This window comes from Lagenorhynchus albirostris, chromosome 15 (assembly GCF_949774975.1).
Source record: "Lagenorhynchus albirostris chromosome 15, mLagAlb1.1, whole genome shotgun sequence".
In the NCBI taxonomy this organism is placed as follows: domain Eukaryota; kingdom Metazoa; phylum Chordata; class Mammalia; order Artiodactyla; family Delphinidae; genus Lagenorhynchus; species Lagenorhynchus albirostris.
This window is the reverse complement of record NC_083109.1, coordinates 53,498,078-53,511,958: the sequence shown is the minus strand read 5'-3', so window position 1 is coordinate 53,511,958 and position 13,881 is coordinate 53,498,078. Positions and strand designations below refer to the sequence as shown.

Here is a 13,881-nt window from a genome sequence, read left to right as displayed (position 1 = left end):
AGGCCGGGGGCTTCCCTGGTGGCGCTAGTGGTTGAGAGTCCGCCTGCCGATGCAGAGGACTCGGGTTCGTGCCCCGGTCTGGGAAGATCCCACATGCCGCGGAACGGCTAGGCCCGTGAGCCATGGCTGCTGAGCCTGCATGTCCGGAGCCTGTGCTCCGCAACGGGAGAGGCCACAACAGTGAGAGGCCCGCGTACCGCAAAAAAAAAAAAAAAAATTAAAAGCAGGCCAGATCAGACTGCAGGCTGCCAGTGGTGACCTCTGACCTGTTGCCTTTTTGCAGGCCCAGGAAATGAAAGGAGAAATGTCCTCAGACCCCAAGGAGACCCACACCCCTCCCATGCAGGAACTCGGGGAAAGTCTTTCAATATTGGAGCTGGTTCTGGGGGTCAGATTTGCCCCAGGGCAGCTGCAACAAAGTCATAGCCCCCACCCCACAGGGGACTGCTGATGACACATTGAGAGCCTGGATCCAGCCTTACCTGAAGCAAGTCCTCCTACACTGGCCAGTTACATGCACCCATGATTGGTCACCCTTTTTTGTTTAAGCCACTGGGAGGTGACTTACAACCAAAAAAGTTTCAATTAAACAGATTCCCAGGAGAGAAAGGGACCTCCAGAGAGTATAAAGATAGCCAGAGCCGCTTTATCACTGCCTGGAACTCAGCAGAAAACCTGGGCCTTCCCACCGTCTTCAAGTCAGGGGTGGTCAGGGTTAGGCCTGCCCAGTCATGTGCTGGGAAAATGAACTTCAAGTCCAGGGTAGGCGGCTCCCCCACAGAGTGGGGCCTGTAACTCAAATAACTGCTCACCAGCATATCCTGGGACCCAGGGCATCTCCATGGGTTTAGATGCTATGGCGAACACCCAACATTCCTGCTTCTTATGGGGGGAACCCCAATAGTCTTAGGAGGCCCCTGAGAAGGAGGCCACCCCAGGGAAGCAGAGCCAGAGGTGGCAGGGTGCAGGGGGGCACTGAGCCTGATGACATCCCTGAGCCCCCAGACCTGAACGTGGTTAGCCCACCCCGTGGCTTTTCGTACGTGAAGCCCCATCGGAGATGATTCTGTTCTCACCACTTCAAGAGCCCACAGGGCTCCAGCCAGCCCGACTTTGGCTATGTCCAGATCCAGGGCTGCAGCCCACATGGTCCCAGGCCTCGTGGATACTTGTGGATGTGGGAGGCAAGCAGGCTGCCCCGCAGGGCTCGGTCCTGACTATCTGGAGACCAGGGAGCTGCTGTGGGACTGGCCGGAGGAAGAGGTGGTGGCGCTGAGCTGGGAGAAGCGGCTGGTGCAGGATTCCAGGCTGGACATGGAGCCCCTGGGGAGGAAGCACACGCACGTTGCCTTCTGGTGGTGACACAGCCCTGGGTGCAAATGAGGCCCCAGGGCCCTTTCCACAAGGCTGGTAACCGCCCCAGGCACAGAGGGCAAGTGCAGAGGGAAAAGCAAGTGAAGCTGTGATGAGAAACGAAGCCCAGCCCATTTCCCTGCACCCACTTCCCCGCAAGAAGAGCCCAGCCTTCCACCTACCATTCAGGGGCTCCCCTGACCCGGGGGCCTAGCACGGCGCAGAGGGGACCCCATTATCTCCAGCCTCCCCTCTCCGCCTCCTTTCAGCTCCTCTGACACCTGCCTCCCATCGTGGGACCTTGTATGTCTACACCTGCTGCCAGAAGCCTTTTTCTCCTGCCCAATTTGCCCAGTCAAATCCCACTCCAGACTACGGAGCAGCAGTGTCCAGGAGACCTTTCTGCTATGACAAATAACAGATGTCCCATATCTGCGCCATCCAACACGGCTGCCATTGGCCACATGGGGCTGCTGGGCATTCTAGATGTGGCTAGTGTGACCAGGAACCGAACTTTTAATTTTATTTAGTTCTAATCGCTATGTTTAAATTGTTACCTTTGGCTAGGAGCTACCGGGTTGGAGAGTGCAGCCTTAGGGCCCAGCTACTCGAAGTGTGGTCCGGGGACCAGCAGCACCAGCATCTCCTGGAGCTTGTTAGAGCTGCAGACTCTCCGGCCCGCCCCAGAGCTGCACAATCAGAGTCTGCATTTTGACGAGCCCTCCAGGCGATCGTGTGCACACTGCCTAGATCTCAACTCCAATGTCACTTCCCAGACACCTCCCCCACACCCCCGCACCCCTGCCCACCCTGTGCCAGGCCTGGTCCTGGGCTCTGACAGCACCCTATGTTAAGGCCTCTAGCACCTCCTGGAGTGTGACCTTGAGCAAGGACCCCAGGCTGGAATAACTTCATGGCATCTATCGGTGCTCGGGTGTGGATACGTGGTCTCCTGCTCCATGATGGCAGACCCTATCTGTCTGGCCTCCCCAGGGCCACCGGTTGCCCACTGAGAGCAGCCTTGAACTGGTTCTCTCCTGACACTGTTGAAGGTCAGGGCAGCAAGGTTCCCCCACACTGACCAGACAAGACAGGCTGGCAAGCAGCATCCGGCCCACCCCTCAGCCTCCACCTGCCCTTCCGACGGCAGCAGCCCCCAGATGCAGGTGTCTGTGTGTCTGAGTGCCTCTGGACCTCAGTCTCTCTCTCCCACATTGAGCCCCAATGGCCAAAACAGGCTGCTTCCCAAAGGGAATCACCACCCTCTGATACCCTGTGGGGTCTCCCTTTGGAGTAAAGATGCTGGCCCAGCATTTCTTTTCTTTTTTGGGGGGTGTGCTTACGGCTTGTGGGATCTTAGTTCCCCAACCAAGGATTGAACCCACGTCCTCGGCAGTGAAAGCGTGGAGTCCTAACCACTGGACTGCCAGGGAAGCCCCAGGCCCAGCATTTCCTGTGCCAGCTGCATGTGCCCCTAGGATCCCTGGAGCTCTGCCTTGGATATGGGTGCAGACTCAGTACCCTCTTGGAGCCTCAAATTTACTCATCGGTAAACAATTTAAAGCATCATTTTTAGAAGGAAACTACACAGATATATCACGAAGCAGGATGCAAAATCACACTTGTTTTTAAAAGATAAAACACAAGGTATGGAAGAAACCACTATTGAGTGCTTACTGTATGCCCAGGCGAAGGGCAGGCGTCCCCCAACCATCTCATCCTCAGGACAACCCCATGACGTAGGGGCTCCTATTTAACAGTTGGGGCTCAGAGAACTAAAGTGACTTGCCTGAGGTCACAGAGCAACCAGGAAGTGCTGGAGGTCTTAACCACTACACATCCCTGTCTCTCTGACAGCAACACTTGGGGAGAGTTGTCTGTGAGGCATTATTCTAGAATGTTCTAGAGCAGTCCAAACCCAGTTTTATGGAATTCTAGGAGTGAGGGGAGGTACACATAGGAGGGCTCAGGCTCCCCTTCTCCCCCCACCAATCGATCTGGCATGTTAGGCTTCTGTGCATGGCTTCATTTGAAGGCAGGGTTCTGCAGCTGAGGCTGAAGCAGCACAGCGATCTGATCGCTCATGAAAGGGCGCTGAGCCCCGGGCAAGTTTAACAACACCCATGCCAGGGCCCCACCCCTGGAGAAGCTTGAGGGCAAGCAGAGGAGGTGAATCCAGTGTCCCTGGCCCAGAAGGAAGTGGCCTCAGGCATGCTGTGGGCCTGGTCTGGAGGGGAGTCGGGGGCCCCTCGTACCTGAAGTCCTCAGACGCCAGCACCTCGTAGTAGTAGAGGAGTTTGCACCTGGGGCCAGGGCTGTGCAGGGCCATCAGGACATCCTCCACGCCCGGGAGGCTGCAGGCCATGTGGCCAGGGGCACTGTGCATTTGCCACTGGAGCAGGTAGACGCCAGGCCACTGGGTCACGTGGGAGCCCTGAAACACAGCAGCCACGCCCCTGAGGCCCTGGTCCACCAGGGAACAGGAGACCTTTCTAAACCAGTCCACCAGCAAATCCTTCCTTTTGGGGTGTCCCAAAGCCACCTTTGCTTCCCCTCTGCTGTTACCCCATATCCCTGGCAGCTGAGAGCCTTCCTCTTAATCGAGATGGGGGGTGGGGGTCAAGGCCTAGGGGGTGCGGCTATAGGACAACAGAGGTGTGGTTTGGTTAAACACCTGGATTTTGTTGGGCTCTTGTCCTGCCGAGTGGGATTTGCAAATTGAGGAGACCTGGAAAGGGAGCTTAAATGTGCTTAGAGTTTGTTGAGGGCAGAGGGACAGCAAGAAAGGAGGGTGTTAGTTTTTTTTTGTTTTTTGTTTTTTTTTTGCGGTACACGGGCCTCTCACTGCTGTGGCCTCTCCCGTTGCAGAGCACAGCCTCCGGATGCGCAGGCCCAGCGGCCATGGCTCACAGGCCCAGCCGCTCCGCAGCATGTGGGATCTTCCCAGACCGGGGCACGAACCTGTGTCCCCTGCATTGGCAGGCGGACTCTCAACCACTGCGCCACCAGGGAAGCCCAGGAGGGTGTTAGTTCTTATAAGAAGAGCAACTTTGAAAAAGGGCTGGGATGTTCGGTGGGACCCTGGGGCGGGGGTGCTGGTGTATGATGTGACAGCTGTCTGCTCAATTCCCTTAGGAGACCTCCAGTAAGATCTGCACTGCTCGCCAGTGCGTGCGTGGGTGCGTGTGTGTTTGAGGCCGGTGATGATTGACCTGCAAGCACTGGCCTCATGGAGAATGTGGGGGTCAGCAGGGGTGGCTCACGTTCTGGTGACACGTCCGAGTGCTGTTCCCAGACCTACAGTTTCTCTGTTGCCTGGGTTCTGAAAACGTGACTGTGCATAAGGAATCACAGTGAGAGGTGAGGGATACAGACACCAGGCCCCACGCCCAGAGGTTCTGAGCCGGCCCTCCTGCCGTGGGCCCCAACAACCTGCATCTTTGACAAGAGTCTCGGAATTCTGAGGATGGGGCCCTGCCAGAATCTTTCTCCCCAACTGTCCCGCAGGGTCTCTGAGGCCAGAGACCAGGTCCAGTTTGTCCATTGCTGTATCCCCAGAACCCAGCACACAGTGGACACTCAGTCCTGAGTGATGAATGAATAAATGAACAAAGAAACAGAACCTAGGAACTTCCCTGGTGGCGCAGTGGTTAAGAATCCACCTGCCAATGCAGGGGACACAGGTTCGATCCCTGGTCCAGGAAGATCCCACATGCCTCGGAGCAACTAAGCCCGTGCGCCACAACTACTGAGCCTGTGCTCTAGAGCCTGCGAGCCACAGCTAATGAAGCCCATGCGCCCTAGAGCCTGCACACTGCAACTACTGAAGCCCATGCACTCTAGGGCCTGTGCTCCGCAGCAAGAGAAGCCACGGCAATGAGAAGCCTGCGCACCGCAACGAAGGAGTAGCCCCCGCTCGCCGCAACTAGAGACAAGCCACGCACAGCAACAAAGACCCAACATGGACAAAAAAATAAATAAATTAAAAAAAAAAAAAGAAAGAAACAGAACCTGGATGCTCTCCCCTTCCCGGCAGATGAGGGGGGCCTCCACACGGCTGTAATCTGCACCCAGGGCCCAGCCTTTGTCTGTCAGCTGCCCGCCAGCCCTGGCACCAGGCTCCCGGGGGCCCGGCTTGGGAGCCTGCTTGGTGTGGTACAGACTGAACATCACGTCCCCTTGCAGGATGTCAAAGTCCCAGGTGATGACTGACTCCCTCTCCAGAATCTCCACTGCGACCTACGTGGGGACAGGTGACAGGTGAGGTCTGAACGTCCAGCCTGGCGGGAGCCGGGGTGGGGAGGTCGGCTGCAGGGGTGTCGGTGCCCACCCCAGTCTCCATTCCCTCAGCCCCGACCCCAAGTCCAAGAATTGCTCTGGACAAACAGAACCACCCCTGTCTGAAAAATGCCTGGCAGGATCCACCCTGAAGCAGGGTGACCGCAGGGTGACCCACAGCCAGTGACTGGATGATATGAGGGTACAAGAGGCTGGCCCCCTGCCATGCTCTCCTCACGGATCAGGCTGGGCTAGACCGCGGCTAAAACCGGCTCTTGGCTTAGCTTCTGCCCCGCCCTCCTTACAGGTTTCTCCTGAGCCCTCATCCTCTACACATCACGGGCACAAGAACCCTCAACTCAGACTCCACTTCGGGGTCCCTGACCTACAACGACACCCAGCCCAGCAGGCCCGCCCAGGCCGGGACCCCGGCACCTCATGGGGGGCCCCGCGGAGCACGCTGGCCGACTGGTAGGTCTCTCTCCACTGCTGCAGCTGGTCTTTGTGCTCCTGGTCCTCTTCCGTCAGGTAGAGGGACTTGGGGACCAGCCCTCCTTCAGGGACGTTACACTGGGGGACAAAGACAGCAGAGACAGTCAGGGCCCAGCCAGGCCTGGCTGACCTACAGAAAGGTGCTCTGTGACCCCTGAAACCACACTTATAACATGCATATATATCCTGACAACTGGGGAGACCTGGGTAAGCTTGGCAAAATTCCTAGGAAACGTCATTTTTTGTTTTTTGTTTTTTGTCTTTTGTTTTTTGTTTTTTTGTGGTACACGGGCCTCTCACTGTTGTGGTCTCTCCTGTTGCAGAGCACAGGCTCCGGACGCGCAGGCTCAGCAGCCATGGCTCACGGGCCCAGCTGCTCCGCGGCATGTGGGATCTTCCCGGACCGGGGCACGAACCCATGTACCCTGCACTGGCAGGCGGACTCTCAACCACTGCACCACCAGGGAAGCCCAGGAAACGTCATTCTTTACCCTGAAATCGTGAAAGCTTGCTCTTTGAGATTTCTGTTGGAGAAAGGAAAAGGCCTGCCCTCCCACAGTCATGAGATAGGGTCACCCCTGCCTAGCATCTCACCCTCCAGGGCAGGCAATAAAAGTGGTCTGGGGGGAAAACGGGGGTCTGGGGCCGCCTCCCCTGGAAACAGTTTCCTGATCATCCCCTGCCATGAGGCTGTGGGCTGGGGATAAGTCCCTCTGGGTACACCAGCTTCGGGGTTCAGGCCGCTGGGACATTTGAGTCCCCTCCCCTTGCAGCAGAGTGTGCAAAGCCAGCAGCTAAACTCTAACTGCTGCCTAGCAGCGTCCTGGATGGGAATACAGAGGGGGAAGCCTTTGCCTGGCCTGGTCTCTGAGCTTTCGGGAAACTTCTGTTTCGCTCACTATGTTTGAAAGAACCAAGGTCAGGCCCCTCCTTCAGAGAGGACAAGCTCTGCCCCAAAGAGCCAGCAAGGCCCTCCCCACGTCAGAGCACACACAAAGGGCCTGCCCTCCTCCCACCTCCCATCCGCAGCCACAGACCCTCCCCGTGCCGTAAGCGCAGGGCCGGCTGGGGCCTCACCAGGCACTCTCCCCCGAGGAAGTCGGGGATCACTTCTTTGTCCAGGTAGTCGACAAGGCCTCCGGGACCCTGATAATTGCTGCCACTGTAGATGAGGAACTTCTTCCTGGTGTTCTCATTGATGAAGGGGCTGATCTGAGAGGGGGAGATGGGGCAAGACGGAACGTTGTTTTTTTTTTAATTGAAGTGTAATTCACAGAACATAGTTAACCATTTTAAAGTGAACAATTTGATGGCTTTTAGTTCATTCACTATGTTGGGCAACCATCACCTCAAATTCCAAGACATTTTCTTCCCCCCAAAAGGAAACCTCAGACCTGTTAGCAGTCACTCCCCTTTCCTTTCCCCTCAGCCCCTGGAAACCACCAATATGCTTTTTTTTTTTTTTTTTTGCCTATTCTGGAGATTTCATAGAAATGGGATGACACAACACGTGGCCTTTTGTGACTGGCTTCTTTCACTGAGCGTCATGTTTTCAAGGTTCAGCCACATTGTAGCATGAGTCACAACTCCCTTTTCACCTAGAGATTGCCATACTGAGTGAAGTCAGTCAGAGGGAAAGACAAATATATCACTTGTATGTGGAATCTAACAATGTGGTACAAATGAACTTATTTACAAAACAGAAACAGAGTCACAGATGTAGAAAACAAACTTATGGTTACCAAGGGGGAAATGGGGGGGGGATAAATTGGGAGACTGGGATTGACATATACACACTACTAAATATAAAATAGATAACTAATAAGAACCTAGTGTATAGCACAGGGAACTCTACTCAATACTCTGTAACGACCTATATGGGAAAAGAAACTAAAAAAAAGTGGATGTATGTATATGTACAACTGATTCACTTTGCTGTACAGCAGAAACTAACACAACACTGTAAATCAACTATACTCCGATAAAAATTGATTAAAAACATAAAAAAGAAAACCAAAGAACTCCCTTTTCATGGCTGAATAATATTCCATTGTGTGGATGACCATGTTTCATTTATCCCGGATGGAAAGTATTTCAACACCAAGCTCTAAGCTGCACGTCAGTCTGGTTTTTCACAGCATCCCAATGCTGGGGTGGTGCCTGACTCAGGAAATAGTTGGGGAAGGAAGGAAGGAAGGAAGGAAGGGAGGGAGGGAGGGAGGGAGGGAGGGAAGGGGGAGGGAGGAAGGCACTTAGCACAGTAGAGCACAAGCCAATTCAGCAAGGAATGCCACAGGCAAAAGATCATTTGGGGGACTTCCCTGGTGGTCCAGTGGGTAAGGCTCCATGTTCCCAATGCAGGGGGCCTGGGCTCAATCCCTGGTCGGGGAACTAGATTCCACATGCATGCTGCAACTGAGAAGTCTGCATGCCACAACTAAACATGCTGCAACAAAGACCCCGTGTGCTGCAGCTGAGACCCGGTGCAGCCTAAATAAATAAATATTTTTAAAAAATCATTTGGGAACTAGAAATCCCACCTGTGTGGGTCACACTCCTTCAGCCCCCATCCCGGGAGGTGGTCCCTGTGGGCCTCAGCAACCTGGCTCTGTGCACTGGCTTTCATCTGGTGTGGCCAGTGGGGGAAGGGGGGCGGGGGCAGCAGGAGATGGGAGGTGGGTGCGTCTTCCCTGCTCCCTCCCTGCTCCGGTGCCCCTGGCAGCCGCCACCCTCACCTGCGCCACCCTCACCTGCCGAAGCTCTCTCAGGGCTCCAGTAACAAGGACATTCCCTCCTCGTGTCCCTCCAGCCCTGGGGTCGTCAGGGCTTACGGCAGTGGCCAGCCCCTGGGGCCTCCCCATCCTGCCCACACCCCTGAGGAGTTATGCTGTGTCACACCCCCACTGGAGTCACCTGGGTGAATCTGCTTCTGTCCAGGACCCCGACCGACTGGCTCCCACCCCCACCTGACGTGCATCTTCTTAGGAAATCTCCAAACAGCAAAGAAACTTAATTTTCACAAAGATCAGGATATTTCAAGATAAAATGCTACAGTAGCAGATCCTGCCTGTCCCTCCCACAGCTCCTGTTCCCCAGCCCATCCCCAACGGAGCTGTAAAGTAGCCCCAGAAGCTAGGGAACTTTCTGCCCCAGAAGTCTGTTCATGTCCTCTCCTCCAACAGTCCTGCCATGGCTCCCTACTGCCCCAGGACAAGGTCCCATCTTCGCCACAGCCTGGACTCTGCAGGCACTGGGCCCTGAGCATCTTCCCAGCCTCCTCTGGCCACTGATTTTTCAGTCCCTCGGAAGCACCCAGCCGGGCCCTGCCTCCAGGCCTTTGTACGCGCTGTGCAGGTTACCCACCACACCCTTCCTCCCGCCCTTCTCCCACTTGACTCCCACTCCTTCCTCATGTCTCAACCCATGTCACCTTCTCAGTGGAAGCGTCTTCAGCTCCCCAACCTAAATTATACACCCCCTCGCCCCCTGACTTAGTCTCCCCAAGAACCCTGAACGTCCCCAAGCCCATGTCACAGGGCATCATGAAGCAGTTACTCACGTGGGGCTATTGGATTTCTCTCCCCCCCACACCCCGTGACGCAAGGGTACACACTCTGCATCCCCAGGGCCTGGAGAGGTGCCTGGCACACAGCAGGCACTTAGTAAAGCACTGAATCCATTTAACTTTCAACTCACAAATCTACCCTGATTGAACCTCTAGGGAGAGCAGAGATTCTCAGGCTTTCCCAGGCACCGAATCCCGAGGGCATTCGGTAAGATGTTGACCCCGAGTCTGTAGGATGGAGAGGGACCTGACATTGCTCTGGCCTGCAGACCACACTTCGGGAGCAAGGCCTCAGGGCAGTGGTTTTCAACTGCAAGTGATAATCCGGTAGTGGTTGTGATATCAGTTTAGCTCTGTGACTAGCCTATTTTGAGTGGAGCGGACTAGAAAAGAATAGCAAAGAGCATGTTGTAAGTAGTTACGATAACCACCACTTGAGAATCTGTTGTTTCGGGTGTGTGTGTGTGTGTGTGTGTGTGTGTGTATAGGCACGAGCCACACGAGGAGACCAGGTGGCCACATAAAGTGGGTTGTGGGCAAAAAGTTTTAAAATCCCAATAGCACAGGATCCCAACGCTCTTCGGAATCAGCTCACAGCAGTCCCAGGAATGTTGTACAATTCTAAGTGTGGCTCTCCCGTCCACGAAGCAGGACAGTGGACATGTAAAATGTGGTCCACCCATACAATGGAATATTATCCAGACATAAAAAGGAATGAAGAAATGATTCTTGCTACAACATGGATGAACCTGAAATCATTATGCTAAGTGAGAGAAATCAGACACAAAAAGCCTCACATTGTATGATTCCACTCACATGAAATAGCTAGGACAGGCAAATCCACAGAGACAGAAAGTAGATGAGTGGTTGCAGGGGGCGGGGGGGAGGAATGGGGAGGAACTGCTAATGGGGACGGGGCTTCCTTTTTGGGGTGATGAAAATGTTCTAGAACTAGCTGGTGGTGATGGTTGCACAACTCTGTGAGTAAACTAAAAACCACTGAATTCTATACTTTAAAAGGGTGAACTTTTTGTTTGTTTTTGGGTTTTTTTTGGCTGTGTCACGCGGCTTACAGAATCTCAGTTACCCGACCAGGAACTGAACCCAGGTCATGGCAGTGAAAGCCCAGAATCCTAACCACTAGTCCACCAGGGAACTCCCAAAAGGGTGAACTTTATGGGAAATGAAGTATATCTCAATAAAGCTGGTAATTAGAGGAAACAATGCAGGAAAATCGGGCGGAGCAGCTCACAGAGGGCCCCTCCCATCTCAGGCTCCTGCTCTTTCTTACCAGCGTCCAGAGCACAGGGAAGATGCGGGGGGCTCGCACGATGAGCAGCCGGCCCAGGGTCTCAGGATAATTGTCCTCCACCACCTCGATCATGCGCAGCAAGGCCTTTATCCCTGGCCGCCACAGGTGCCGCAGGCTGAGACCCTCCAGGTCCACCAGGCAGGTCCAGGAGCTGCGGCAAAGATGCCCCCTCACTCTACCTCGCTCGGCCACCTCCCAGGGCCCCCAACACCATCCTCAGGGACCTGGGAGCCCACAGACAGGGATGGAGGGAGAGGCTCAGTAAGGCAGCGCTGGGAGCAGAAGGGGCAGGGACCACAGGGCACTCTTGTGGACCCTGCCACCGTGGGGAGGCCACGTAACATGGAGGTTCTGAGTGTGCACACCAAGGCTAAGCACCCAAATTCAAGTGCCTGAGAGCTGTGTGACACAGGCACTTCCTCATCAGGACAGCGGCAATCACAGTAACAGTCCCCAGCTCATCCATTGTTAGGATTAAATGAGATGGTCTACGTAAAGCTCTCTGCAAGGACAGGCACATAGCACATGCTCATTAAAAGCCAGTTTTTACTACTAATTGCTGAAAAGATGCTGACTGCTAAATAGAGCACACACTCCAGAGCCAGATGGCCTGGGTTCAAATCCCAGCTCTGGCATGTGCTGTGTGGCTTTGGCTAAGTTACTTAACCTCTTTGTGCCTCCATTTCATTAGAACCAATTCATTAGGAAAATGACTGTTTGGCTGCAGCAAGTGGTCCCCGGGAGCCTGTCCATCCAGCTTCATTCCCTTCACCTTGCCCACCCACTCCTAGGAGTGCCTTCATGACACCCTGTCATCTGAGCCATCTGGGGGGCATTCCGCTTCTGGCCAGGATGATGATTGATCGATTCCCCATTCCAACCCCAATGGATGCCCCTTTAGGAAAGCTCTAAATAGCAAAGGAGCTTAATTTGCACAAAGATCAGGATATTTCAGGATAAAAACTTCAGTAGCAGGTCCTGCCTGTCCCTCCCTTATAGGCTGTGATAGGGTGACATGACTCAAGGAGCTTGGAAGAGTCCCTGCTACACAGGAAGTGCTATGTGGTGTTGGCATCACCTCTTAAAGTCATGGCTTACAGGATCTTAGTTCCCTGACCAGGAATTGAACCCAGGCCCCAGCAGTGAAAGCGCCAAGTGCTAACCACTAGACTTCCAGGGAATTCCCATTAAGTCATTGGTTTTGATTAGCCATAAAGAAACCCTAGGAAGGGTTTACAGAAGAGGAAGCCACAGCTCAGAAAGGTTAAGTACCTTTGGGGGCAATGCCACTGTAAGGACTGGTGTGGGAAACTCCGCTCAGGAATAGGAGTTTGGGGCAGCCCGAGGAGGCGGTGGGTCACTGGATGTGCCATGACACCTGCGAGGTCCACCTGCCTGGGACACTGGCAGGGTGGCTCTTGGGGTGGGAGCGCTGGTCTCGAAAAGCCAAGTCCAGGAGGCTGCATGGCATGGGGAGAAAGTCCGCGAGCCCAAGCCAGATAGGACCGGGTTCAAACTCCAGCTCTGCCCCTTCCCCGCTCAGCAGCCTCGGAAGACCTCAGCACTCTGAGCCTCAGTTTCCCCTCCATAAAGAACAGGGATGCTGAGAGCCCCTGCCTCGTAGGGTAACTGTAAGAATTGGGTGAGGACATTTCCGTAAAGCATCTAGCAGGCTGCCTGGCACGGCATCCATGCCCAGTGAACTTTGGCTGTTTTTATTGTTTGGGGGAGTTTGCCTGGGTTCTTGCCTGATGGGACGGCCAAACTGTTTTGTGTTCCCTTCACACCGCTTCTGTCCTTCCTCATTGACGCAAAGAACCTGGAAAGCAGAGAAGGTGCTGGCGAATGTTCACTTGGCTGCTCCAGCCGCAGGAAACCCCGGGGGCTCCCAGGAGCGGGGACCCCCAACTCACATGCTGCAGCAGCACCTCCTCCCCCACGGCCTTCATCAAGCCCTTGGTGTCCATGTGGCCCAGACGCAAGATGTACAGGGGGCGGCCATCTTTGGGGCGGGGCCGAGCAAGTGGAGGACAAAAGGGAAACAGAATTACATACTTTTACATAATCCTTCATATATATTATATATGTACAATCAATTCTTGTTATTTGCGGTAGTTAATTTCTATAAAGTCACCTCGAACACTGAATCAAGGAACTCAGAACCACTGCTTCTAAGGGGGGAATAGGAGGTTAAGTTTCTGCCAGCCTCTGGTCGTGACATTTTTGTCAGTCGATCGATCAGTATGTAACTTTGTTCTGCGTGTGTTTCTATTTGAGGACACCTTGTTTAATTTACATTGTTGATTCATTAACGTTGAACGCATGGCCAACAGCACTGTAACTCGTGCCTGAATGGAGTTTATCTCACATAAATTTTCTCCAGAAGGTGCATCACAGCCTTCGTGCGCTTAGGAACACAGTGCTTCTGCACGATGCGAAATCAACACAAAAAAGCACAAAATGCAAGAAAAAAGAAATGGCACTAGATAGGCTGCAGAAAGGATACTCATTTACAGTAGGAGCTGAAACAAGGAGGCAGAAGGACACTTGTTCAACCTCAGCTGGGGATGGATGTACACGTCGGGTGACTCAGATTTTTCGTCACTCTGTCCGTGAAGGACAGTGAAAGCTCCCTGAGTATTGATTTGGGAGTTACAAATAAATTTTAGTGAGTAGGCAAATTCACAAATACAGAATCCATGAATAACACAGACCGACTGTATATTGAAAGCAAGCGTGTCAACCGGTTCTTCAGGAGACTCAAGCACTTGCCCTAATCAATACATATGAATTTTTAACTAAAGGACATTGAAAAGCATAACAGGCGCTGGCGTCAATGGCAGATTAATAAAAAATCCAGAGATGATATTTGTAGTGGGTT

General features: G+C 53.8%; 1 protein-coding gene across 1 annotated transcript in view; it reads right to left on the bottom strand.

Moving 5' to 3' along the window:
• Positions 1-13,881, bottom strand: part of SEC14L5 (SEC14 like lipid binding 5) — a 42,645-nt gene that overhangs the window by 2,331 nt on the left and 26,433 nt on the right. Inside the window, exons 9-16 of the mRNA XM_060124065.1 lie at positions 12,914-13,002; positions 12,749-12,819; positions 10,980-11,151; positions 7,201-7,335; positions 6,067-6,201; positions 5,365-5,592; positions 3,609-3,787; positions 1,077-1,323 (exon numbers count right to left, since the gene is read on the bottom strand). Coding sequence (XP_059980048.1) covers positions 1,218-1,323; positions 3,609-3,787; positions 5,365-5,592; positions 6,067-6,201; positions 7,201-7,335; positions 10,980-11,151; positions 12,749-12,819; positions 12,914-13,002 — 1,115 coding nt within the window. The 3' untranslated portion in view covers positions 1,077-1,217. The remainder of the gene's footprint in view (positions 1-1,076; positions 1,324-3,608; positions 3,788-5,364; positions 5,593-6,066; positions 6,202-7,200; positions 7,336-10,979; positions 11,152-12,748; positions 12,820-12,913; positions 13,003-13,881) is intronic.